This window comes from Genypterus blacodes, unplaced genomic scaffold (genome assembly GCF_046128005.1).
Source record: "Genypterus blacodes isolate CSIRO-AG114 ecotype Tasmania unplaced genomic scaffold, CSIRO-AGI_Gbla_v1 ptg000063l_1, whole genome shotgun sequence".
In the NCBI taxonomy this organism is placed as follows: Eukaryota; Metazoa; Chordata; class Actinopteri; order Ophidiiformes; family Ophidiidae; genus Genypterus; species Genypterus blacodes.
In genome coordinates, this window is record NW_027466875.1 from 631,983 (window position 1) to 657,793 (window position 25,811).

Below are 25,811 nucleotides of genomic sequence, written 5' to 3' on the forward strand. Positions count from 1 at the left end.
CCTGAAGCCTAATGCCCAATATGTTGATCCTCTTACATGGCAATATGCTGCAAGCACTAAAATGTCAACAAACATTTAGAAGTAGTTATTCAATTACTTGTGGCTCGTGTTGAAAGCAGGCTTAATTGTGAGTTGTAATCTTGGTTTTGATAATTTAGGGATCAATAAAAAGGCATAAATATTCTAAGTAAAATGTTTCTGTATTAATGCAGTGATTTAACTCGACACTGCTGCTATTTCATCATCCCTGCCTTTAAACCTGTCTGTGTCTTTTAAATATCCTTCACACACAGACAATTCAGTTATGAAGCATAACTCCTTACAATATCTATAGTGATTGAATCCCATTGTCCGTGTTGCACCTTTAGGCTTCCTCCATGGCTCTAGGAGCTTTCTCAGGGCTTCCCAGGGGGAAGATCAGACATGGTGAACTTTTCTGTGGCGGATGTACCAGCCTGAGCGGACTGAGCACTGGCAGCAAATCCCTGCGCGATGTCATCAAAGGTTCTTCCTTTGGTCTCAGGCACGCGGAGGAAGGTGAAGATGAAGAACCCTATGAGGAGGACTGTGAAGATGATGAAGACATATGGACCGCAGAGTTCCTGAAAGACAGTTGAGAGAGGTTAGCAGAAGTTAAAGACTAAGTGGAACTTAAAGACTAAATAAAGACTTTGAGGCACAGAAGATGCGTTGATACCTCCAGTTTTGGGAAACCCAAGCCGACCAAGAAGTTAGCTGTCCAGTTGGAGAAACCAGAGACAGCCATGGCAGCAGGTCGGGGTCCCTGGGAGAAGAGCTCAGCCACAATGAACCAGGGGATGGGACCTGGACCCATCTCAAAACTGGCAACAAAGCCGAACACAGCCACTATGGCCATGTAGCTTAAAGACTCGTTGATCTTCTGCTCAGAGATGGAAGAAAGGAAGAGAAGGGAATGAGCTCTACGGTGACATTGGAGACATTTTGACTCACGGGATATGAGTAAGGTAGGAGAGAAGACTCACCACTAAAGAGAGAGAGATAGTCATGAGGAGGGCACAGAGGGCCATTCCTGCCAGTCCAATAAGATGCAAGGTCCTCCGCCCCGCCCTCTCCACTAGGAAGAGCTGCCGTCCAAACACAGAGGCGGATGTTAAGATGTCAGCATAAATTCAGAAGGCGAGACAGCGAGTGAGACACAAAGAAAGACGCCAAACACTTACAGAGACCACAGTGAATACAGTGTTGACCACTCCGGCACCAATGGTTGCATAGATGGGTTGAGTTACGCCAGCAGAGGCAAATATTCCTGTGGAGTAGTAGAAGACCTGAGAGGGGAGATGAAGGAATTATTCATTGTTACACAACATACACATATGACAGTCGATTGAAAAATTCCAAGCCTGCCACGAGCAAAAACTAAATGAGCAAGGCCGTAATATCTTTATTGGAGTAGTAGAATTCCTTTGGTGTTTCTGTATAGCAACTGTATTCATTCTAAAGCTACAGTGTGTCACTCCTTAAAATCCGGAAATTCAGAGTCTCTGTGTCGCCTCGTACTGATGGACTGTTCCCCAAATAATGACTTGGGGTAAAAGAATATAACCATCATTTACCACAAGGGGAATGGCTGCCTGAACTGTCACTCCTGCTACCATCTTCACTTCGTCTAACAGTCCTGGCTGCTGTTGTGCTGGAGAGTGTAATGGGTGATGAGTGTGATTGTGAGTGTAAGCGTTGAGTCCATTGCGCTGCCAGCACATTTGGTCAGCTGTGTTATGTGACCTTATTAACACAATGCCCATTAAAAACCACTCTGCACATCTCCTTCCAGCAAATCATTCCTCTCAATCTAACGTGGCCTGGAGTGAAGAATCGACTTCTGTCACGTGTCTGTCAGACACGTTCTTACAGGGTAGACCGTTTAAAGATTGACCAGTAAATTCACAACAGATGCTTATACTTGAATATTGCTATTTTTTGGAGACTTTATAGTTTGACTCCCTTATACTTTGGATGAAATTGTTCTGGTATTGTATCTGAGTGCTCCTCAAAAGGCTCCTATTGACTTACAGCATTGATGCCCGACAGCTGCTGGGACAGCTGGAGGACGATGGCAATGAGGAGAGGCTGACGGTAAAGCGGAGAGCGAAACAGTTCGAGGATGGTGACTTTCTTTTCCATGGCCATCTTCATCCCTTCTTCCTTCATCTCTTGAATATCATCGTTCACATCCTCGGTGCCACGCAGACGCACCAGAGCTGCAGGCAGAGGAAGGAAAGGATGAAGAGACAGGAAATGAGTTCATTCCTATGCAAAGTTAATGTCAATGAGAGAAATCAGAAGGCTCTTGAAACATCTTGTTACATAGTGAGAATTTAATAAATCACTGTACTGCCTCATCTACACCTCAATGCAATCTGCAGATTGTTAAGAATGTGCAACTCATTACACATTCATTCTCATTAAAGCTGATTCGGCCTTGGTTTTGACAGAAAATCAACAGAGGTTGGTCTCTAGTCTGACCTTTGCGTGCTTCTTCCTCCTGGTTGAGGTTGATGAGGAGGAAGCGGGGGCTCTCAGGACAGAAAGGCAGCAGGATGCACTGCAGTACGGCAGGTATGGCGGTCAGAGCCAGCAGCAGGGGCCACAGGACCTCAGAGCCCAACAGAAACTCCAGACCAAAGATCTAAAACACAGCCGACACAGGATGAGGTCCTGCTAGTGGACTTAGGGAGCAACAAGCTGTTCGAACATTCCTTCCAAATACCTCAACAAAAATGTGTATCTTACAAAAGAATTAACGGATTAGCATATTAATGTCTCAGTGTGACAATTTCGTCTTTCTGTGATGGTATAAGGTTGACGCACCCAAAAGGCACTGCGGCCTAATGAAAGCATCACAAGCATGTCAGTCCTTCATACCTGAGCCACCAGGATGCCAATGACTACGCCCAGCTGGTGCAGAGTGCCGAAGGCCCCTCGGACTTCAGTGGGAGAGATTTCACCGACATACATGGGCGTCAGTCCCGTGAACAGACCGCAGAACACGCCGATGAACAAACGGCCGAAAATGATCATCTCAAAAGAGCGGCTCAGGCTGGACAGTCCCATCAGAGCAGCACCGAGGAAGGCCAGGATGTTTGTGATCAGCATGGACTTACGCCTGGTGATGAGACAACAGAAAGAAGGAAGGGATGAGTGAGAGAGGAGACGGTGTTCATATGTCGAGCCCGATGATTTGCCAGAAATGCACTAGGTTGATTTATGATTCTTCATTTTGTTGCAGGGTCTGATTTTCTCACCTTCCAAATTTGTTGACCATGACACCGACTGAGAAGGACCCGACCATGCCTCCCACACTGAAGATGGCCACAGAGAAGCTCCACACCATGGTGTTGGCTCCTGGGCTGAACGGCTCCCCATATCGCTCAATGGACACATTCTGGAAGAACCTACGCAATTTCTGTCAAACCCACAGAGGAGCCAGCAGGTGAGCCCGGGGGTTACATTCTCTCCAGTGTCGTTCATAGCTAAAACTTACTGAATTCAGCAAATAAACAAACAGATGTGACAGGGACACCGTATTTCAGTTTTTCAAATTGTCCACATAGAGGCAGTAGAGAGTTGGATTTGGCCCTTGTGCTTTGCTGCACTCACACATAACAGTTGATTTTGAGCTCTATCATTATACAACATGAACTAATTCCCAACACACAAATGCAGAATAGTTTAATTCTTGTTTGTAAGTCATTTAGTAAGGATTGTAAAAAAGGAACACCAGATGATGATGACAGGTGATAGTGGTGTTGCATAGTCCTCACCCCAGCATTACATCATTACATCACACTCCCCTGTACATTCATATAAACGCACCTGCTCGGGCGCATTGATGACTCCAGTGTTGTAACCAAACTGCAGGGAACCGATGACTGCAGTTGCAACCGAGAAAAGAAGGTAGGGTGTTATCTTCTTCTTTGGCTGATGAGAGACAAACAGACAAGAGATTTATTTTGAAGTGAGAGAAGAAGGAAAATCACAACAATGAGCGCACATGACAGTGTCTAATTATACGGCGGGCTTAAATGCTGGACGTGACCTCTACAAAGCTCTTGTTGTTCGTAGTGACACGGGTAATTACGCACAATGAGCCTTTCTGCCGCGCCCCTCCCTCCCTCTATTCCATTCTTTCTGCATAAGCCAAATGCACTGCAGGGAGAGCAAGGTATTACAGCGACACAAAGGCCTCGCAAGAGAATAAAATCCTGTCATTAATGTTTTATCCTGCTGGCTTTGGAATTTAAGTAGATTGAGCTGGTAATAACTAGCTCATACAGATGATATTAATCCATTACATGGCCTGCTGGTGTGTACAAAACAGCAACATGTTGGAAGTGCTGAAGTGGTTAACCAAGAATTGAAGTCCTCCATCAGTTTCACTTTGATTCAACAACTGCCCAGATATCACATCCACCTTCTGATAATAACAGCATAATGGCGTCTACAATGTCTTTAAGCAATGCCCCTGATTTCCCTGTGGCATTGCAGCAGGGGTGGAACACTGAGGACATTGAGTGAAAAAGCAAATACACTGTGTAACAGGAAATCAAAGTAAATTAATTTAACAGACATTTCAAGCTGTATCTCATTCTGCATTCATCATCAAAGTCACATCACTATCACCGCAGATAAAGTGGCAAACATCTTAAGCCGACATGGTTATGAATTTCTCTCAACCTGCCCTGATTAATGTGCTCAAACTGTCTCATAACAAGATGTATGTATGACATCAGAGGGCAGGTCAGAGAATCTCCCACTCCTGAAAACTCTGTGTTCTTTCCTCTGATCATCCATCTCCTTTTTTATTTTTTATCATAATAAAGCACATTGGGTAACCTAGATGCCTTATTGGCTCTGATGATTGGGGGCTGCTCCCACCATGAGTGTGTGACGGTACAACCATCAACCACAGCTATGACGAAATAGCACAATCAATGGTGGTCTGATAGCCAGATAGTCTAGATAGATACTGTGAGATAGTGATTGATGTAATCAAGCAAACAGTGTGTCTCTCTCAGGGACATTGTGGCCTTACAGCATCGTAAGATTAAAACAATGTGAATACACGTCATCTTGCAAATGCGGTCTGTGAGAGGAAATGTGCAGGCATGATAAAGTGTTACAGCAGCAGGAAACTCACTTGGCTGTGACAAGACAAGAACACATACAAAACTGTGATGACATTGGGGGAAATGAATAAAGCTATTTTATTAACGACTGAATAATGACTGGATACTAATCACGTTTACATGGTAAACAAGCATGATTGGGAATTTAAGTAGCATCTTCACCTATGTGTGTGTGTGTGTGTGGGGGGGGGGGGGGGGGGGGGGGGGGGGTGTCTAGATCATCCCAAAGTAGAAGCATCAAGTGCATATGTTGAGACACGTTTGTGTTGAGTAACACACAATTTGACAACAAGATTGCATTAGATTGGATTGTTCAACTGCAGTCCAGCTATGAAGAGTGTGTGTGTGTGTGTGTGTGTGTGTGTGTGTGTGTGTGTGTGTGTGTGTGTGTGTGTGTGTGTGTGTGTGTGTGAGGTCAATAACTTGCCAAATGAGAATTCCGGCACGTAAAGTAGCTCTTTGTCTCTCTGCGTGTGTGTGTGTATATGTGTGTGTATGTGTGTCAGTGTGTGTGTGTGCGTGTGCGTGTGCATGTGTGTGTGTACAACAGGTTAAGGAAAAACACTTAAACATGTCAATACTGATTTTACACAGCCACTAATGGTTCCGTGAGATTTATAGATTTGTATGTATTGTACCAATCTACAACCGCTGAAGAGTTCATTTGCAATGTTTGTTTATTTTGATTTCTTTCATTGCTTTGATCGGTGATGATTGATGATGATTAGGGTTAGATATCTGTTTTTCCAAATGAGCTCTTCCAGTGTCAACCATCACATCTTCCTGAATCTGTATGACCTGGTGAACATCTCCATCATGTCTTCCTCCTGCATTACGCAACAGCACTTCACCTTCACCATCACTCTGTCAGTTCAGCTCTTTCTCTCTTCTACACTGGCCTGACCTTGTTCATCCTTAACCTTCGCAGAAAACACTTCAACTGTTTTATCCGTGTTCAAAGTAGCACACAGACATTTTGTGTAAGCCTTCTGCAAGTGTGTGTGGTTATGCAAGTTCTACACACAAGTCTTGAGTAACAGACATGCAAAAGAGGTAACAGTGAGTGCAACAGGTTACGAAACACAAACCAACTCACAGGGTTTGTAATGACACAGACACCTTCATGCACTCGCTCAGACAGATAGCAGGGACTGTACAAGATTTGATTTCATACAGCTTTCACCTCAATCTGATTGCACAGTATCTCTCTCTCTCTCTCTCTCTCTCTCTCTTCATATGTCTCACTCCCTCATCCTGCCTCTTTATATCTACAAGCAAATAAAAGCAAGAATATAAAACAGCTCTCGTGTTCAAACATGCAGCCCACCATGTCTGACTTAGTCATGTCCGGAGTTGCTCTGTTTGCCTCCCCGGTGCCAGCAACGAGAAAAAAATCGGATTCTTTATTCATTAGTAGGTGCTCAAACAAAGACAGGCGCAGAAACAAATAATGACCAAATGCTATGCTGTATGTGTGAGGTTTACCTTACAGCAGAAGTATTCTTAATACCACATACACACTTCAAAACCCCACAAAGCCCTGACACGGTGGCAGAAGTAACAAACATGAACCCTCACCTTTTCACCCTCCATCCTCTCCATGTTTGCAGATGTTATGGTCTGATATCCACCAGTCAGACGATCCTCCAAACCAAGGGCTGCTGAGTAGTTGTCAACGCTTGACACACACGCACACACAGCTGGTCACTTAGAGCAAACAGAGAGAGCAGACAAACTTGAAAATGAGCAAACATCAGAATAAGATGTGACAAGCTCTTTGCAGTCATGCATCGTTGTAATACCTTGACGTTGTAAATGGTTGGAAAAGACACTGAACATCAAAATGGTACCGGAGCTTTTTCCTGATCCAGGGTTCACCAAAGTCCAACAAGTGCAGCTGGAGCACCTTTCAGCACTCATTTAATTCAACAGCAGTTAAAACCCTCCCCCTTCCTCCCTTTCACCCTCCTCTTCTGTCCTTATTGGTACAGACAATACAACCACCGACTCTTTAAAATTAATAATACTGCAGCTTAACCTGTTTTAAGGCTCAGAATTAACAATTATTGATTTGTATGTGTGTGAATAATGCAGTAATACTACTTTAATAAGAATACAATGTCACAGGTTTCAAAGGGTGACTGACTACATCCCCATTTGTAAGGAAATTAAATGCTTCTTTACCGTTGTTTGAGATTTGTGCCTTTATGTATCCAGTTAAACAATCCTGATCCAGATCTTCAGCTGTGATGAAGGTTCAATTCCCCCTCCTGCGTGCGTGTTTATATAGAATAGGGCACGTGTCCATCGGCACGTTGCAGTATTTTGACTCCACTCTTACTCATTTGGCTGGAAGTTCCGTGTGTGTAAAAAGCGCATGAGAAGCGTCCCATTGAGACAGTGAGTGGGGCCGGTGCGCTGTCGTAACATCTGGGGCAGCAGCGCGGATGTGTTTCCGCTATGCTGCTGAAGAAGAAGCGGGGTGTGTGTGCATGTGTGTGTGTGTGCGTGCGTGCGTGTGCGTGTGCGTGTGTGTGTGTATGTGGGAGGGACGTGCTCGAGCAAACGTGGATGGAGATGGAGAGGGAGAACAAGCGGTGCCGGTGTGAAAGGAGCCTCTGTGCCGCCGCTGTGCCGCTGCTGTGCTGCCGCGCTGCCCACCGGGGGCACCGAGAACAAAAGGCAGCGTGCTGCCGAGTTCAGGATACAAAGCCCGGTCACGCAGCAATCATGAGACCGGCTCAGTGGGTGGCACACAAACGGGGAGCCCTCCTAATTCTCCATCCACCCTGCTAAGCTGCAGAGCCCACAATAAATCCCAGTTGTTTGGAATTTCACAAGTTGTTATGAAAACATGCCAGTCTCATTTTTGAGGCCTCGCCATGAAGCAGAGGGGTTCAACTAATATTACAAGGTTTCACATCTGTGTTCAAAAGGTGACCAAATATGCTAGAGAGCAATGTCTCAGCTGAGGTCCCAGCATGAGCCGCAGGTGTGTGTGTGTGTTTTCAGCAGCTTTATGAGTTTCTCAAAGTCTTAGTGGCTTTAAAATCCTTAATCTAACCTTTGACCTTCGGTGAAGTAATATCTGCACAACACTGTACACATTGGCCTCATGCGTACGTTACAGCAATGCAAATGTTGTTCATGCAAATGTTACAGCTACACTTTGATAATAGGGGTTTCCTAGTTTTACAACACACCGAGCATGACTTAGTACGAGTGCGTATTACACAGCGTATCAGAAATTTTGTAACAGGAATTTTGTAACAGTCACTCTTTGAAGGGAGGAGGAAAGTGTTAACAAGTGTGTGATAGGGATTCTGCACCCCGTTGTGGTTTTCAGGCAGCGGGTGTATAAATGTTTTGCAACTCAGGAGGATTCGACGGCCTGCAGTTTCTTGGCAGCCGTGGCGTTCAGTCCCACACGAAGCGCGAGACATGAACCAGCAGTCGGGTCAGTAACACAAACAGGCATGCCAGCTCCCTATTGTTTGATGGTGACTCTAGATAAGGTACAAGCAACAATGACTTACCTGTTACTTACCTGTGCTCGGGTCCTCAAGCTGGCGTGAGAGGCAGTGGGACGGTGATGTTGCTAGCGCACCGTGTGTTCATAAATGCCCACACAAGCGCTCAACTCCATCTTTTGTCTGAGCTTCCTCACTCATCCTCCTGTGTGAGGGATGTCCAATGACCTTATCACCACGGATACACACTGTCTGATTCTACGAGCTCAATGTTTCTTTCTCACTTAAAAAGATACAATAAAGCTTAGAATACATCAAAACTATCAATTATGAGACGAGGATACAATAGCAAGTCTGGATACAATGGGAACATAGGTGTTTTACTGTACATTGTACTTGTGTGTATGGCTGTTTGTTCAACACCCCCTCCTGGGTGAGAGGTGATTGGAGTCACGTGAGTTCCTGATAAGCTGAGCGGATGTGTGATTCTGTTGTCCTGTGGCCTCTGACCTCTGGCCTATCAGCAGACATCTCAAGGATCTGAACTTTTAGCCTCAACCACTTTCCATGTACAGCCTTTGTGTGGGTCCATGTTTCTGACCCTCTTATTAGATTGGTAAATCCATAGCAAACTGGGAATCTTCTTTATTTGGACCATCGTCTCTGTGTGTGGTGATCGTGTTGTAATTGGCGGCCGAAGTTTCTGCATCTTTGCTGAGCTGACGGGACACGTTTGCCATTAAGTTCCTGAGCTCAGATCAAACAGCTCCAGGGCGTTACCGCGGCGCTCATGCATTCGTTATATACAGTGTGTAAGACAGCCGATAAGACTCCTGTGCCACCTCAGGTACACCCTGTCTGTACCAGTCATTTAGCCTTAGTCTAAGCAAGGGAGTGTCTTTAATCCTATACTAATAGTGAGTAAAATTTCCTTTCCCACTACACAAAGGGTCAGGTAATTGAATTGAAATGATCCCAATTTAACCCCGTTACACACAATATAAGCCTTCAGCTGGGACAATACAGAAATCAAGGTCATGTCAGGGGTCAGAAATGTCTGGTTCCTGTTTCTGAATGACTTTTTGCCCTCTCTGCGCAATAGCGGCCTACGCAATACCTTTGAATACGTTAGGTGGGCTGCAATAAAACCATACATCTACCAAAACTCCCCATTCTTCAGACTACGCCTTTCTATCCCAGCATCCCATCTGAGATGTTGCCAAAGAAACAGAACCTGCGGCGTGTCCTCCAGTGACACAAGCCTTACTGAGCAATCGAATTACAAGACAGAGCACAGAGCAAATCTGACACACACACACACACACACACACACACACACACAAGACAAGACAGGAGAGAGAGAGAGAGAGAGAGAGAGAGAGAGAGAGAGAGAGAGAGAGAGAGAGATGAATAAAGTTAGGTGCACGACTCACTGGGGCCATTACCAGCCACATCCTGTAGCCTTTCAAATGAACATAAAACCCGAGGATGTACCACAGTCCTTTTATAAACTAATTACCCACTACTGTCAGTCTTTGTCAGACAACAGTTAATCCCCAATGTGAGGACACCGGGCCATAGCTTTTTTTTTTTTTTTGACCATCCTGAGTGTTAAAGAGGCGTGCTTGTGTACAGTGAGTTACACTGCTGCCAATTTCACCACAATTATCCCCCGCTGCTTATAGCATGCAGCCAGGCCTGTTTGTGAACTGGTTGCAGGTAGAATAGGGACGTACATCCAGGCCTCTCTGCTTAGCATTTACATAAGTTATATGCTGGTCCCAGTCACATTTATAAAAGAGACATTTCATACCGAATTCAATTGATTTGACCTAATTTGCAAAGGAAGTAGACAGATCTGTTTAGAGCTGTGTTTTATCTAGATTTAAAGATGATGCCACCCTATGTGTTGATGGTAGGTTCTGATTTATGTTCTTATTTTCCATGTTAGTAGCAAAGTAAGGAGAGAAAGTAGGCCACAAACACACACAGTATAGTCAAACACGCCCAATTCTCGACGTGTCAGGACATCTTACAACATAGCTGGCATAGCTGAAAATCATGTCAGCAGTGGATGAGGTGATCTGATGCCAGTCATGGGGAAGATACTGTTGCTATCACTTTGCACTGGAGACAGAGGTGGCATTATTGGCACTGCTGACCTCCACACACAATAACAGTGTGTGAAGCCTTCATGTGACCTCTTCGGGAACAAAAACACCCAACAGGAAAATGTACAAAATGACACAAATGTTTGCAACAGATTGAGGGCGAAAATGAGCTACAAATCTTTCCGATCCATAATTGACACGTTAGAAGTGCACAGAACTGAAGGTGCAATAGAATGCGACTTTCGTGAATGTGGTTTGTTGAACATCAGATTGAGTTGAATCAGTAAAGGGTTAAATAGCATTTATATTGTTATATTCAACATACATAATTGAAGTTGATACTTTGTTAATCCCAATAGGGAAATTGCATCTTGCATTATAAATGATATTACAACAAGTTCTGTACTAGATAAAATCTTCAACAGGAAATGAAGACTTAGATGTTTCTATGTGTGTCTCAATATACGGTTACATGAGGCTTTGTGAAGGCTCCTTTTACAGGAAGTGCTTGGTTAGATGGGTTATGTACGGCGCAGCATCATGGACCTGACATTTGTACTTCCCCTGCGAAGAGTAAGGTGTATTGCATTTCAATCATTATACAACATCGTTTTTGAATTTAAATATTAACAAATTAGCAAGGTATAATTACCAACGGCCTCTATACAAAGCCTTGGCAAAAGAAATCGTAAACTGTCAAACTACGCCACCGTGTGTCTAAAAGTAGAATTACAGCGGGGATGGTTCACTGATAGTTTAACACTGCCTCCTAGTGGACATTGTCTGTCACATTCACTTTGAGTTCTACAGTAGTTGTACCAGAGGGCTGTTAAACAGCAATACGTATAGCGTTGTGGTAGAGTGATGTTATTGTAGACAGAGAGAGCAAGAGAGTGAGAGAGCGAGAGAGACACACACCTTGGGTGACCAGGGACATCAAGGTGCTCCTAAATGAGAAGAGGGCCTTCCGAATCGGTGACAGAGAGGAGATGAAGCGCATCCAGGCAGAAGCTGCTGAAGGAGAAGATCCAGCAGGACACAGACAGCTACAGGAGGAGAATGGAGCAAAAATTCCTGCAGAACAACCTGAGGAGTGGAGTGGTATGAGGAGTATCACTGGCTACAAGCAGACCGGTAGCTAGACAACAGAAAGGGACCTGGCCCACAAGTTGAACCTGTTCTTCAGTAGAATTGAGAGGTGTCCTGTCCACCCCTCCCCTAGCTCTTCAACCATTTGCCCCCCTTAACACTCCAGCACCTCTGGTAACCACTGCCATTCTTCAGTGCCATGTGCTGGAGCAGCAGGGTGAGGTCAGCAAACGCCAACAGGATGAATAACCTGGGGGAGAGGGTGACCAGGTGCTGGCCTTCCACCTCGGGTCAGGGTACAGTGGGGACATAGGGACCTGAGGTCTACGCCCCCCTTTCACCCCCCACCTCCCCCTTCTATCATTGCACAATTGCTTTTACAGGACAGTATATACAGTAGCTGTATATTATATACACCACGTCTTCTGTATAAGTTCTATTAAGTGTTGTGTTCTCTTCCGTGACCATAGCCAGTTGCACATTCTGCACTTTGTACCCATGATCAGCTCTGCTCTTCTCTATTCTTGCAGGGGTGTTTTTACACTAGAGGTGAATCTTTTCATTTCCTACTGTACTGCAAATGTAGCACAGCTATTTCCCTGGTGATAAATAAAGTTTTATCTGATCTTACAAACACACTAAAGGCATCACACCTGCACCTAAACAGGCATTATAATCTGTATAACATCACTACCATCTGATCAGATCTGCTACATGAATTGAAGTTGCTGGGCCAAGGAAAACATAAAATAAGCCTAAATCCATTAAACCAAAATCTAGACAAACTTCACAAGGAACAGCATGTTTGTTATTATAGTTAATTTATTGAATAAACAACGCCCTAGAGAAGTTTGATCTGAAACTGAGGAGTCCAGCATCTGACCTTGAGATGCAGGATAAAAACGTGTGCGTGTTTATATTTAAGTTAACATTAATGATGGTGTGGTGTGGTTTGTTTGCAGATGTCCTTCGGCACACGACAGAGGTAACGGGACGGGTAACATGTGTGTCCTGGTCAACAGTCGATTGGGGCATTCAGATCTTTCCAGCGAAACTCCCGTTCTCTATCTGCTCGTCCCACTTTTGCACCTGCAAAAGACAAGCAGGGAAACATTATGACCTCACACAAATATGTCTCATCTTACAACACTATTCGTTCCATTACATCATAAGAAAGAGGAAGAGGAGGAAACTTGACGTGGTTGGATAACCCAAGAAACATGTGAGCAGAACTTACCCAGCTGATTGGGCAGAGGCTTTTGTACACCCTGTGGTACCACTCGCACGGAGACACATCTTGATCTTTGGCTGCCAGAGCCTTGTTGCATCTGTGGAAATCTGGAAGAACATGAAAGGGTACAAATAGACATACTAAATAATATCTGAACAAAAAGCATGCGTGTGTGTGGAAGCCCATCTGATATAACTTGTAAGCCTGTAGCCACACTCGCTCCATCAGCGTGTGATACAACCCTCAGCCCCACCTTCAATCAAGGCAAAGGTGCAGTGAATAACACTCATGACCGCTTTGCTCCACAGTGCTGTGCTAGTGAACCTGCACACACCAGGGCCACTAGATTCCGTATTTGATAATGTTTTCAAAGATAAACGTCTGATGCTTATAATTTCTATTTCATCATCTGACATGTTAACAAAAACTAATGAAGGTCCTCCTAAAGACAGGCAAATGATCACGGTTTGCAGTGACGTTGTTGCTGTGTGTATGTTGTGGTGTGGACATGTGTGTGTGTGTCCTCACCCAGGTAGTTCTGGTAACAGTTGCGGGTCTGGTTGACGTTGGGGAAGCGGGCGTCGAAGGGAGCGGTCCTGTAGTTTTTGATCTTATCGTCGATAGTCTCGGCCATTTCTGCACCTTTCAGACACAAGTCTGCAAACAGAACAACACAGGCCAGGGTTAGCCAACTCAAGCAGCTTAGCTTCAAATGCTACAGATTAGCATGCTCCTAAGGCTAACAACACACATTTCTGAGTGCACAAGAAATTAAATTTCCTTCCAAGATTCTCGCTTTACTCTCACACTTTAAGATATGGTTTAGTTAACTCTAAATAGCGACGGACACAACCCGCGACCTTAACCTCGCTCGCATAGCTTCGAACGAAAGTTCATATTAGGACAAATGCATCGTTAGCATAGCTCGCCGCTAGCTGTTAGCCCGCTACTCTATAGTTAGTTAGACCGGATGTTAATATGCAGAAACTTCGAGCTGCTCTGCGGTGATAAACAGATTATAACACGAGAGAACTCGAGGAGAACACCGATCCCCAGACGGATTTAAAGAAGATGTCCTGATGTTTAATGTTAGGACGGCTAACCTTGGGCTGTGTGTTAGTTGATGTGTCCTCTCCTCGAAGATGTCCTTCCTGTCTGCGCGCAAGGGCTGCTGGGATATCTTGCGGAGCTAGACTATGAACTATGACTGTCCTCTACAAGACTCTAAAATGTATGACTCGAGTATTTACGTTCATTAATCTAATTCTATTAATCCACCAGTCCTGTTGCCCTTTAATGTTTATTCTGCTTGATCAAAATAAAAATGTATTGAATAAAATTTATTGGTGAGATTAATATTGCGCAATACTTCGACTATGTATTGAGACCCGTATCAGGCTGCTCCTTACCTTACTTATAGGACTGATCTGCTGTAGAAAAAGAAATAAAGCACAAAGCCAAAGCTATGCCAAAATATACATCATTTTAAACAAAATGGAATCAGTTTGTTGTTTGTGTATTCACCTTCATCGAATTGATACTTGGGAATTTGTTACCAACTAAACTGCACTTTTACATCTGTGTGGACGAGGCGTCACAGTTACAGTATGATGGCATGTAAACTGAAGTGTTGGAAACATGGTGGGGATGAAGCAGAGTAACTATATTGGCTGAAATTATCATGGAAATTATTGCCTATCGGGTTTCAGCAGAAAATTCCAACATTGCGCATCCCCAGAATTTTGTGGCTCCGTCATGACAGAAAACAGAAATTTCCAGATGTATTTAGCACACATTTCCATGTAACTGAGCCTGATGCATTTGATATCTGTGGAATCTTGACCACAATTTCAAAACTGTTTTACAGAAGCTTGATGAACCTTTGCACTGATGGACCTGTCAAAGAGTCTGTGTGCAGGACCTTTTCTGTGTCTTGTTGCCCAAAATACTCTTAAATAAGCTGAATTATGTGCTTTGAAACTTATTTAACCTGCTTAGAAACGGGGCCCGTCGACTTGCGTGTTGTGCTCACCTCCTTTCAGCCGCACGTCAACACCACAGCAATCGATTATGTGCACTGGAGCCTTGAAATATTCCTTCTTGTGCCATCTTTCCTCCTTTCCCGTGCCATCGCCGTCTTCCTGTCAGAGAAAAGGTCGGAGATCACAGGTGTCTCTCACTCGTTCCCTTCAGCTTCCTGTCTCACTTTCTGTTTCCTTCATCCTCTTTCCAGCAAGACCTCAGGCAGGTTCATTTTCTGGATGCTTTGTGCAGGCAAACTTATCTGGTGTCTGTAGGCTCTGAGACCATGTTTGATACAAAACAACTGTCCCAATGGAAGAGAAGTACCGGATTATTTACACCCAATATATATTCATACTATTACAGTCTGCTTTGTATATTATGCCAGCCAGCGACTCAAATACGTCACGTGTGTCTACCGTCTACTACAGTTCTACTAGTCTCTCCCTCTCTCGCTCACTCTCTCACTCAGCCAGGATATAGGTGTTGTCCACTGCAAAGGAAGGAAATTCTGTCACTTAGAACAATGGGCCTGACTCTCTATCTATAGACCCAGAGAGGCTGAGAGCCAGAGAGAGCCAGGGAGCAAAGTCGTGTCCACTCCGAGAGCAAAAGAAAAAGAAAAAGCATTTAAAGTAAAAATAAGAGACAATTACTATAGGAAGTTCAGGTTTTAGCGATGGACACGTAGATATCTGAGCAGCCGAGAACTTTGGAAAATGGATTATTGTCGCAGGGAGAAAGAAACATACAAGGTTATCCGATTTTTCTAAGTTGTGTATTTGCATTTAGGTGGCAAAGGATAATCAATACCCATCCAGAAGGATCAGAAGCAACTGTGGGTAAGTGTATTCACATTTAAACACCTTAACACTGCCATTTCTCCAGAGTAGCATTTTGATTTGTTTTGCTTTTTAAAGTATTCCACTGCATCTATGACAGGGAGCTGATGAAATTGTCACTTTTCCATCTCAACTAGAAAATAAATAATTTAGGTGTCGTCACGCATGAATGTTCCACATCTGGTTTGCGACGGGGTCTCGTGTTACGTTGCAGTCGATGGTACTTTTCCAGCGGGACCGTGATTACTTTCTGTCCCTTAATTCCACCTGCAAGGGGAAAAAGACGGCGCGATCCTAAATTTTGATGGTAATTACATAGCAGTCACACTAACAAATGGACAGGCGGTGACCTTTAGAGCGGTAATTTCCCCTCAACACGACAGCTGGACCCGAGTCCCACAAAAGATGCTTCCTGTTTGAGGATAGGAAACACACACACACACACATTCTAGTTTACAGGAGACATTTTGTTTAGTATTTGGGCTTATTTCTCTGTTTTCTTTTACCACACTGAGCGCTTGCTGTTGGTATCCTGTAGCTATTTATTGATGGTGAGATCATTTCCTTGCTATACTGTTCCACTTCTGGCCTTGTCGAGACACATTCCTCACTACAATGTGGAGGAAGAGCAGAGGAAATATGACATAGAGCATCTTGACAAACTGGAGCTTTCTGAATTGAATTGGAGAAAAACAAACAACACTTCTCTCCCATCTTCCTCTTTGTCTGTGTCAGATGGAGGGGTCTGGCAGTCCTCGCATCGGAAAACTGCATTTCCCAGTGGGTCTGTGGATCAACTCCCCCAGGAAACACTTTGCCAAGCTAGGTGGACGCTGGCCCAGCGTGATCTCTGTCAAGTCAGTGTCCATTTGTGTTATGTTCTTAATTGGCTGTTTTGCTTCAGTGTTGTTGCTTTTTCACAGTCATCCCTTCTCAAGTTTACAGACATTCATGCCAAATGCAGTTGGGTTTTAGTTCCATCTCATGAATATTGTCAAATGAAGGTTGCATGAATGTCATCTTATCTTAGCTCCACTGTCACGAGTCTTTCCTTCTCTCAACCCTGCAACCTTTCCCAGGTTTTATTTTGGTCTTTGTCGCTTGTCCCTGTTTAGTCAGTCATCATTCACAGCTGACTGGTTCCTTCCTTTCTCCTTCCTCTCTCCTCCATCCGTCTTCCCCTCCTCTGTTGTTCTCAGGTCCACCACCAGCTCTGACGCAGCCTCCCTGCACGAGGCCCCCTCTGCTCCTTCCTCTTCCCTTTCTAACTCCACCCCCTCGCTGGCTTCCCCTGCCCCATCTCCATCTCCTTCCCCGGCCTTCCTCAGGCCACGGCCTGCTGGGCCTCAGTCCCGCACAAAGCGCCTTTCCCATCTCTTCCTGCGAGGGCGCTCTAACAGTGACCGGGACCGTGCGGTGGGGGAGAGGGAGAGAGAGGTATGGGCTCACTCGGCTGCCCCCTCCTCCCACCACTATCTGCCCCCTGCCTCTTCCTCTGCACCGGGCCTGATCAAGATCTACGGGGATGCCCTCTCCAGCGGGGCCAACTATCGCTCCCTGCTGGCCAACATTCACTCTACAGCGAGGCAACTCATCTCCCAGGTCATCACCCGCTACACTGAAAGAGAGAGGGAGGAGACAGATGACGCAGGTGAAAGAGAGGGAAATGTTCTCTCATTTGGACCTCTAGCTGCGATCCATTACCAGCAATAGGTTTTTTTCAAAAATGTTTTACCAATTTGGAATGACTTAATATAAACATAAACAGTGGTGTTATGGAAAAATAATTATACCCCCTCCCTTCCTCCATTACCTTCCAGTTCTCCAGAAACACAGCCCTGAGGACTTCCTGTTGTGTGATGTCATTGGAAAGCCCATCCAGCAGCCAGATGGAGCTATCAAATGGGAGACTGAGTGTCGGAGAAGTGTGGCCCCATGGGAATGTCCCTTGTTGTTAGTGGACATGTGGCGGCCTAAGGATGGATTTGAGCGCCGCTTTGAAATCCAAAGAAAGGAGGACTATGAGAGAGAAGAGATGGAGAGAGAAAAGGAGCGAGAGAGGGAAGGAGAGAACTACCAAGGTAAACAAGAGAGCCGTGTGTGCAGTACTCACAGGTGTAGTACTTTGTACCCTGGTCTAACATAAGGCCTAACTTAACCTATCCTCTGGTTGTCTCGGCAACAGGCGTGCGCTGGCGGCGGAGCAGGATGTCATCAGGGGGCGGGGCAGAGGAGAGCGAGCGTGGACACAGAGGAAGGAACACAGAGCTCAGGAGAAGCATCAGCGACATGAACCTCAGCCTGCGCCGCCGCCAAGGCAACCATGTCAGCAATGAAGCACGTGGCTCTGGCCACCGCACCAACAACAACAACGGAGGACTGCAGGACAGGAAAAACATTGTCAGCATGATGAACCCGCAGGCTGGACAGGTCTGGAACACAGGTTAAGCATGTGAGGAGGGAGTTTATCGTGCTTTTGGTGTTCTGACTGCCATGTCTTCATCCACTATTTTAGATTAGAGCATCAAAGACGGAAGGTAAGGTGGGATGGACGAACCAGCCAACAGAGGAAGACAAGGATTACTCCAGCTGTGACCTGGAAGTGATGTCACAGAGTTTGATCCTTCCACCCACAGACCGGCCGTACTTCCTGTTGCTACAGGGTTATGACCAGAGCAAGGCAAGACATGTTGACAGATGATATCACACACACTTGTAAACACCGCCCACACACATCTACGCACATAAAACTGTATAAACACAGGATGGAAACACACACACTGACGCAGACACGGACACGTGCACTGATGTGCTGTGAAGCACTTTGAGTTCACACAGATGTGCACCTATGCACAGTGACAAACATGCTGTAGTTGTGCAGATAGTTATGCATGGGGAATATGCATGCACACACCCGAACATGACATCATACCTGCATGTCTCTAATCGGCACATACCATCAGTGTTTCCATCCCTCTTACAAGCCTCTCCCATTCAACATTCAGCACAAACAGCCACAGAGCAGCACAATGCCTCCGACGTTTATCCATGTACAACACAAAACCTCTGAGTTCATCATTCCATCCCTCACAATGATCTCACACAAGTCTCCATTGTAACAAACTGTGACACACTTCATACCTTATCAACTGCCCTTATCTACTTCAACCTAGTATCTCCACAATCCAAGATTGAGATAGCCATAGTACTTCAGAAGATAATAGACCTCCCTGCCTTTCTCTCCCTCTCTTATGTTCTTCACTATGTGTGTTTTGTCCAGGATTTTGTTTTGTACATCATGGTGGGGCATACGCATGTGTTTGGAAGGAAACCTACGATGAGGGAGAGAGAGAAGGATAGAGAGCGAGAGAGGAAGGGGAAGAGGCCACTGAAGGTGGAAACGTTCCTCTCTGCTCCTGACCTCTTGGTCAGACACCTCTTGGTCAGGAGAGACTCAGCTGTTCCTGAGACGCCCTCAGGACAAGGTACACATTTTAAGTCCTTGCTCATCATCCATCCATATGTGAGAACCTCCCAAAACACGACAGTAATAGCTGTCTTTGATTTATTTGTTCTTAATGTTATTTCATTCCATCCCAGCCCTGATGCGGCCTTTCAGAGGAGGGGCAGTCACACACAACGGAGTGGCGCTTTATAGGGAGACAGTTCTAAAGCCTGGGGATGTGATTGGTCTGGGAGGCCACTTCCTTTTCCTGTACCGTGACCCTCGTGTGACCCCAGCTCCACCACTGGCACTGACCCTGCCATGGCAGGCTGATGCCCCCACCACCTGCTGCCCCTCAGGCCTGGTGGACAGACAGGAAGCACTGAAGCAGTACCTTGGATCTACAGAAGCCCTGCTAAAGTTCCATCCTCGTCATGCAGATGCTCTGTTACAGGTAAGAAAAACATGGAGAACCTGCAACAAGATCACCAATGTAATGCAAGAAGATGCAGTTTTATGTGCTGACTTGTATGGTTTGTCTTGTTTCCATGCTGTGTCTCATAATCTTTCCTTACTCAGTGTATACCTTTTACTCAAGACACAGACATCTAATCTTATATTTATCTCCCGCTTTTTCCAATAGGAGATTATCTCTAAAAACTCCTCTCCAGACTCTGGGGGCGGTCCTTTAGCTCCTGCTTACCTCTTGTCAATCATGATCGATCATGCTTCCAAACACCTCGACCCTGCTCTCACCCCCCAGATATTACTGAAGGCAGCCAATCTGATTAAAGAAATTGTCTGGGTAAGTTATAACAACAACAGCTGTATAAATGAAACATGATGTGGAATGCAATATGATATAATATCTGAGGCCTGGCTCCTATGTTATTACCAGATAGATATTTGGGGAAATAATGATAATGAGATGAAACCACTCCGAGCAGGCAAACTGAGAGAGTCAGTCAGACAGAAAAGCCATTAGACAGACATATGCCCTTCATTGTGGCCTGGTAGCTTGTGGACAGGAGCGAGGATGAGCTGATGTCACTTCCCTCCTGCTGGAAAATGTGCTGTAATTGTCCTGGCTGCAGGGCTAGACTCTGTTCCCCCTCCTCCTCCGCCCCCTCACTAAGCCGCGATGTCTCTCCTCTCTTCTGCCTCCAACTCTCTTTACAGGATAACATTAAGGAATTTGGGGATAAGCATCCCACGCAAAAGTAAGAACATTTTTGCTCGACGTAATGTTTCCTCTATTTGGAGATCTGAGTGATTCATTTATGCCTGTGCTGTTATGTCTTTGGCACATTTTTGTGGTCAGTGAAAGCACTGTGATGTTGAAATATTGTTCAAAAATAGTGGAGCCATAATAACTCAGCCTATTTTTACTCACTGTCTTTAATCCTCCGTGAAAATACCGATTAATCATTCAACAAGAAACTATTTTACAGCTTTACTAAAAGTATAAATGTTGTGTCCAGTTCTACAGAACAAGAAGTTGAGATTAGTACACCCAATGTCCAAAAACTCTCATCGGACCTTCGACCCCTGATGTTCTGGATGTCAAATGCTACAGAGCTCCTTAACTTCTTTCAGGTCAAAGTTGAAACCATGGAGAAAGAATGGGAGTTTGAAGGTGAGGGTGAAACCAAGACACCTTGAGGCGCACTCATTAGAGCAGATACCTCCACCAAGGCCCAATAGTCAGTTATGGTTCTCTCAGCTAGGCCCCAACCCAACACACCAACAAACCTTTGATCCTAACATTTCCAGTTTCAAAGTTGCTGAGTTTCTGTTCTTCTTTTCTTTGATGGCATTAAAAAGCTCTTAAGTTATACTGTAGGCCAAAAGGTGGTTACCATAGCGCCAACATCAGGCTGGCTGTTCCTTTAAACATGTCCAACCTGCCTGCCAGGTTTCCCAAAAAAATCAGTTCATAGCTTTTCAAGTAATCTGGCTGATATACAGACAGACGGACAGACAGACAGACCAACACAGACGAAACACAACCTCCTCAGCAGAGGTAATTACTGTTTCCAGGTTGTTGTTTTATCCTTACAAACTGCTGACAGTAGCCACATTTGACACAGAAAGAAAAGCTCAAGAAGCTCTTTAATTTAACTTAATGATTGCTTCTTTTAAGCCCCTGGGGATCCTGTACTGACAGCTGACATGGACACCTGTTCAGAGGCACTGGCACAGCTGGATGATGTCATAATGCACACCTTCCAGCAGTGTGTATATCACCTCACCAAGGTAAAAAATACAGTATAGGTATATGTCCTTACTGTCTTTATCTTTCTCCCCCGATTCACTTGTCTTCATTTTACAGTACAGCAAACAACACTGTGTACAAATTCCTGTCTGTCCTTTCTGTTCACAAAGACACTCTACTCACTCCTTCCTGCTCTGCTGGACACCAATCCGTTCTCCAATGAGAAGAAAGAGAAGGAGAAAGATGGCGCAGAGGGCGACGAGAGAGATGGAGGGGCAGGGGAGGTGGACGACGTGTCTGCCTTGCCCCCCAAAGTAGCTGGGCTGGTGGAAGTGTACCGGTGTTCCCTGATGCTCTCCAGAGAGGCTTGTCTGTCCCCTCCGCTCACGTCCCAAACCTTTGGCTACCTCTTCTTCTTCACCAACACCTCCCTGCTCAATACCCTGTTGGAGAGAGGTGAGAGGAGCAGTAGGTCAAGGGTCACAGTTCCCCTAAGACAGACCTGAGGAGCTTGGGTGTCACACAATACTTAACTTAGATTCTTCATTTTTGTTCCCTCCCCTTTCTCCTACTTCTTCTTCTTTTTCAAAGATGGACTGTTTTCTTGGTCTAGAGCTGTCCAAATCCGTACTAACCTGGACCTGGTTCTGGACTGGCTCCAGGGGGCCGGATTGGGAGACATCGCCTCTGAGTTCATGAAGAAACTCTCAGTCACCGTCAACTTTCTGTGTGTGCCCAAAACCCGACTCATCCAGGTGAGACAGTAACGAGGTCATCAAAACCTATTCAGCCCCGTTCCAAACATTGTCTGATCACGCCGTGTCTTCCAGTCATCCTGGACCAGTCTACAGGAGGACCACGTCTTGTTGAGCCCCGCCCAGTTGCACCACCTGCTCACCCATTACAAGCTGGGACCAGCACGAGCCTCACCAGCAGCCTGGGTCCCTCCACCAGGCACAGAGCTGAGCGGAGGTAAATTCCACAACAGTGACAGTAATAATGAGAATAATGGTGATACATTTACCTGTCCAGCCATTTATTTTCATACTTACTTTTCTGAACATTAAGACATCTTTGAGAGTTTCCTGGACCATCCTCCTCTCATCCTGCCGAACGAGACTCCTCGCCTTGACCTCTCGCAACCCATCCCAAGTCCCGAGCTTCAAAAGGAAGTGACACGTCTCCGCACTTTCTTATGGGGACTCGACCAGGATGAGCTCCCTGCCAATCAGAGGACTCGGCTTTGAGAAAGGCCACATTTGTGTCTGTATGGTTGCCACAGATGTAAACAGGATATCATCAGAAAGGTCAAACCTTCCGTCTCCAGAAAATTCAAACTGGAAGTGTTTGTTTCGCTTTGTAGGCCTTCGACACAAACTAGATTTAACATTTACATATCATTCTACGTCCAGTCAGATATTTTCACAGAAATGTATTGGCTTTGTATGCCTTTCTAGAATTTATTCTAAATCAGGGAGTAAAAGCTCATGTCTGCTTGGCCATGTAGTCCTATGTTTTAATTTCTGCTTTACTTGGCTTCTGTGTATGTTTTTGAACTACTTATTTTTAATAAAATGCTGAATTCAAGTCTAAAACACCTCCAGTTTCCGTATGATCTCTGACAAACTTGTTTCCCACAGAAGGGCCCCTGGAGCTTGGCACCGGGCTCAAGCTTCAACAGCTAAACAGCATTCCACAAGGTGGCGATGCAGGACTCATTCCCCTCTGACGTTAAGTGATGAGTCCACAGGTGAAGTGCTAGAGGGGGGGGGGGGGGGGGTCATACGACTGCATTATCGTCGGCTCCAAAGGCACATTCTCATTTCCTGTAATGATGGGAGCATTTCATGGAGGGTAATGACTCAAGCGAGTACATGACGCGTGACGACCACACACAAAGGTTACCTTTACCAAGGTAAGCTGGCTCAAAAGGTCGAGTGGTGATTTAAACACGGAGGAGAATTTCATTTCCCCTGCCTTGCCGTGACACATTCAAGTGCCCTATTTAGTAGGAGTTCCCGTTTCATTAATGTGGTGTATCCCTCAGCCCAATAAAACGTCCAGTAGGGCTTGATCATTAAGACTAAATTAGTGAGTGGTTTTCATAAACAGGCTACAGACAAGCGATGTCATGAAGAATAGTGAGTAACAGCCCAACCTGAATATGTTATTGTCACTATTTAGTAATATCCAGCAAAGTTCACTGTCTAGTCTGCCAGATGGCTTCAAGAAACAGGTCACTACTTTCTCACACCTGCTTTGAAGCTCTCTGACGTCTTGTTTCTCCCGAACACAAGTTGTCATGCTTCTCTTCTGGCTTCCGGCCAAATGGCTTCCTTTTCTTCCGGTCAGCTTTGTGGATGAATTCCTTTACGGTAAAAAGCACAAAAACATCAGTCCCGTGAGAGACCTCTGCTTACATCATGAGACATGTCTCCGGTTCTGTCTCCCCAGTTTCTTACGCTGCTGACATCATTGAAACATGCCATTGAAAAAGGCTGGATATAGATTATGAATCATAAGAAGAGGCACTCTGTGGTTAAGATTATCAGTTAAGTGATTGTAATCACTCTCATTTGAAATTCAATGTGGTGTATGAGTGAGAGTGAGACTGTGTTTGTGTGCTAATTTCAACTTTCCAGTAATCTAATACAGATGCAGCCTGTAGCCTTATAATTAAACACAGATGGGCTCAGGCGAGTATCGGCCCCTGCTGATTGTGGATGGTAGTTTGTGATACAATGGGGTGACCAATGTCTGAATAGTATTAAGTAACGTGCAAGTTTTAGTAAGCATGTGACACACACATGGTTTTGTGTGATCTCAATCACTGACACAGACAAAATGTCATACACACTTTCACCCTGAATTGCGTAGTCATACACACACAAGCACGCACACACACACACTCACTCACACACTCACATAGTCATCTCTCTCTGGCTCACACACAAACTAAGGAGGCTTCTTTGTCCAGGTGCAGAGTCCCACACCTGCTGTAGCGACTCTCTGTAATTAGCTTAAACACAATTATCATTGGTGGAAAGGGGGGGGGGGGGGGGGGGGGGGGGGGGGAGTAGGGTGGGGGGGCTGAAGACAATGGGGCAGTTATTCTCTCCCTCTCATCTCCCTCTTTCCTTCTCTCTCCCCGCTGTCGAGTAATGAAAGATTCTTCCCTTCTTCAAAGAGACGGAGTTTCCTACAAAACAGCTGAGTCAGAGGAGAAAAGAGAGAGGGATGAAAAGAAAAAGAGAACAGTAGGGAGGCTGCACTGTAATGCAATGCTGTTGGTGTGAGGCCCAGTGGACCACAGTGATTGTATTCACTGGTGTACGCACAGGAGTCATTTTCAGGAACCAGAAAGAGCCCATGGCTCTCACATTTAACACTAACAACTACAGTCTGGCCCACAGTCACAGTATCTATTTGTAATCTGGTAACACTTTACCTGAGCCCTGCGTCATCCTAAAGCCTAAAAAGAGTTGTTTTCAAGTCATACGTCAGGGGAAAGGGCAGAACACGATCACCGTGGAGCTTCTGAGGCACGTTCTATCAGGAAACTGGGGAAAATGTGATTGTTTACATTCAAAGTAGTCATCATTACCAAATATCATGGAACAGCAGGTCCAGTCTGGAATTACTTTTGTGTCATTGCCCCACATGGCAAGAGGACCAATGTTTCTGATGAGAGGTCTCCTGGAGTCAAGATATTTAAGAACCCAGTTTTAGGATGCACAGTCATCAGAGAGTCAGAGAAGCAGGGCCAGACTTAAACAGAGTGGAATATTGTGTAAGGCTCCAGGCCAGAGTCTTTTGTTGAACCCAGGAAGGAAACACCGGACCAGGGGAATCTCTAAAAGTTCACAGACAAACAGAAAGACAGACTGGGGGTGTAGGAATCTGCGTCAGGTTTGAGACGGCTGGAGAGAAGGTCAGAAGTGCTGCGATGGAAATCAGTCAAACGCAGACAGACAACAGACTGTGGGTGAGGTTAGAGAAGCATTGTTGAGTGGGGAGACGTTGACCGATGACCAATGAAATGGACAGCAGGGCCTCAGTGGGGTGACTGAAGGGCCAAGAGAAAACCCTCGCTCTTCCTCAGGGGACAGATCTGTTTCCTACCAGTTACGTCACCCAGATGTGAAACACACACATAAACACACAAAGTTTTTTTGGTGCGCACATGCATGCTCCCCCCCCTCTCCCCGCACACAAACG

At 45.3% G+C, this 25,811-nt stretch overlaps 3 protein-coding genes across 4 annotated transcripts; 1 reads left to right on the forward strand and 2 right to left on the reverse strand.

Moving 5' to 3' along the window:
* Window positions 1-32: 32 nt before the first annotated feature.
* On the reverse strand, window positions 33-7,630 carry slc2a3b (solute carrier family 2 member 3b). 2 transcript variants are annotated; one of them, XM_076154786.1, is made up of 11 exons: window positions 7,353-7,630; window positions 6,747-6,875; window positions 3,856-3,960; window positions 3,285-3,445; window positions 2,905-3,145; window positions 2,506-2,668; window positions 2,053-2,240; window positions 1,203-1,307; window positions 1,005-1,106; window positions 698-901; window positions 33-602 (listed from the first exon to the last, which is right to left on the reverse strand). In XM_076154786.1, exons 2-11 carry the CDS (start codon window positions 6,768-6,770, stop codon window positions 396-398), a joined length of 1,500 nt encoding a protein of 499 aa, XP_076010901.1. In that variant the 5' UTR covers window positions 6,771-6,875; window positions 7,353-7,630; the 3' UTR covers window positions 33-395. The 2 variants fall into 2 exon arrangements, with proteins under 2 accessions (XP_076010901.1, XP_076010900.1); XM_076154785.1 differs by lacking the exon at window positions 7,353-7,630 and adding an exon at window positions 6,971-7,098.
* Window positions 7,631-12,642: 5,012 nt separating this feature from the next.
* Window positions 12,643-14,259, reverse strand: cox6b2 (cytochrome c oxidase subunit 6B2). The gene is made up of 4 exons (XM_076154768.1): window positions 14,173-14,259; window positions 13,598-13,726; window positions 13,076-13,176; window positions 12,643-12,927 (listed from the first exon to the last, which is right to left on the reverse strand). Exons 2-4 carry the CDS (start codon window positions 13,701-13,703, stop codon window positions 12,874-12,876), a joined length of 261 nt encoding a protein of 86 aa, XP_076010883.1. The 5' UTR covers window positions 13,704-13,726; window positions 14,173-14,259; the 3' UTR covers window positions 12,643-12,873.
* A 1,399-nt stretch (window positions 14,260-15,658) lies between these two features.
* rasip1 (Ras interacting protein 1) lies at window positions 15,659-23,177 on the forward strand. Its single transcript, XM_076154767.1, has 16 exons — window positions 15,659-15,933; window positions 16,669-16,790; window positions 17,133-17,584; window positions 17,754-18,014; window positions 18,119-18,363; window positions 18,449-18,613; window positions 19,214-19,418; window positions 19,534-19,832; window positions 20,022-20,183; window positions 20,558-20,598; window positions 20,860-21,014; window positions 21,522-21,634; window positions 21,764-22,049; window positions 22,185-22,348; window positions 22,424-22,565; window positions 22,662-23,177. The coding sequence occupies exons 2-16, from the start codon at window positions 16,669-16,671 to the stop codon at window positions 22,838-22,840; spliced, it is 2,991 nt and encodes a 996-aa protein (XP_076010882.1). The 5' UTR covers window positions 15,659-15,933; the 3' UTR covers window positions 22,841-23,177.
* Window positions 23,178-25,811: the final 2,634 nt, after the last annotated feature.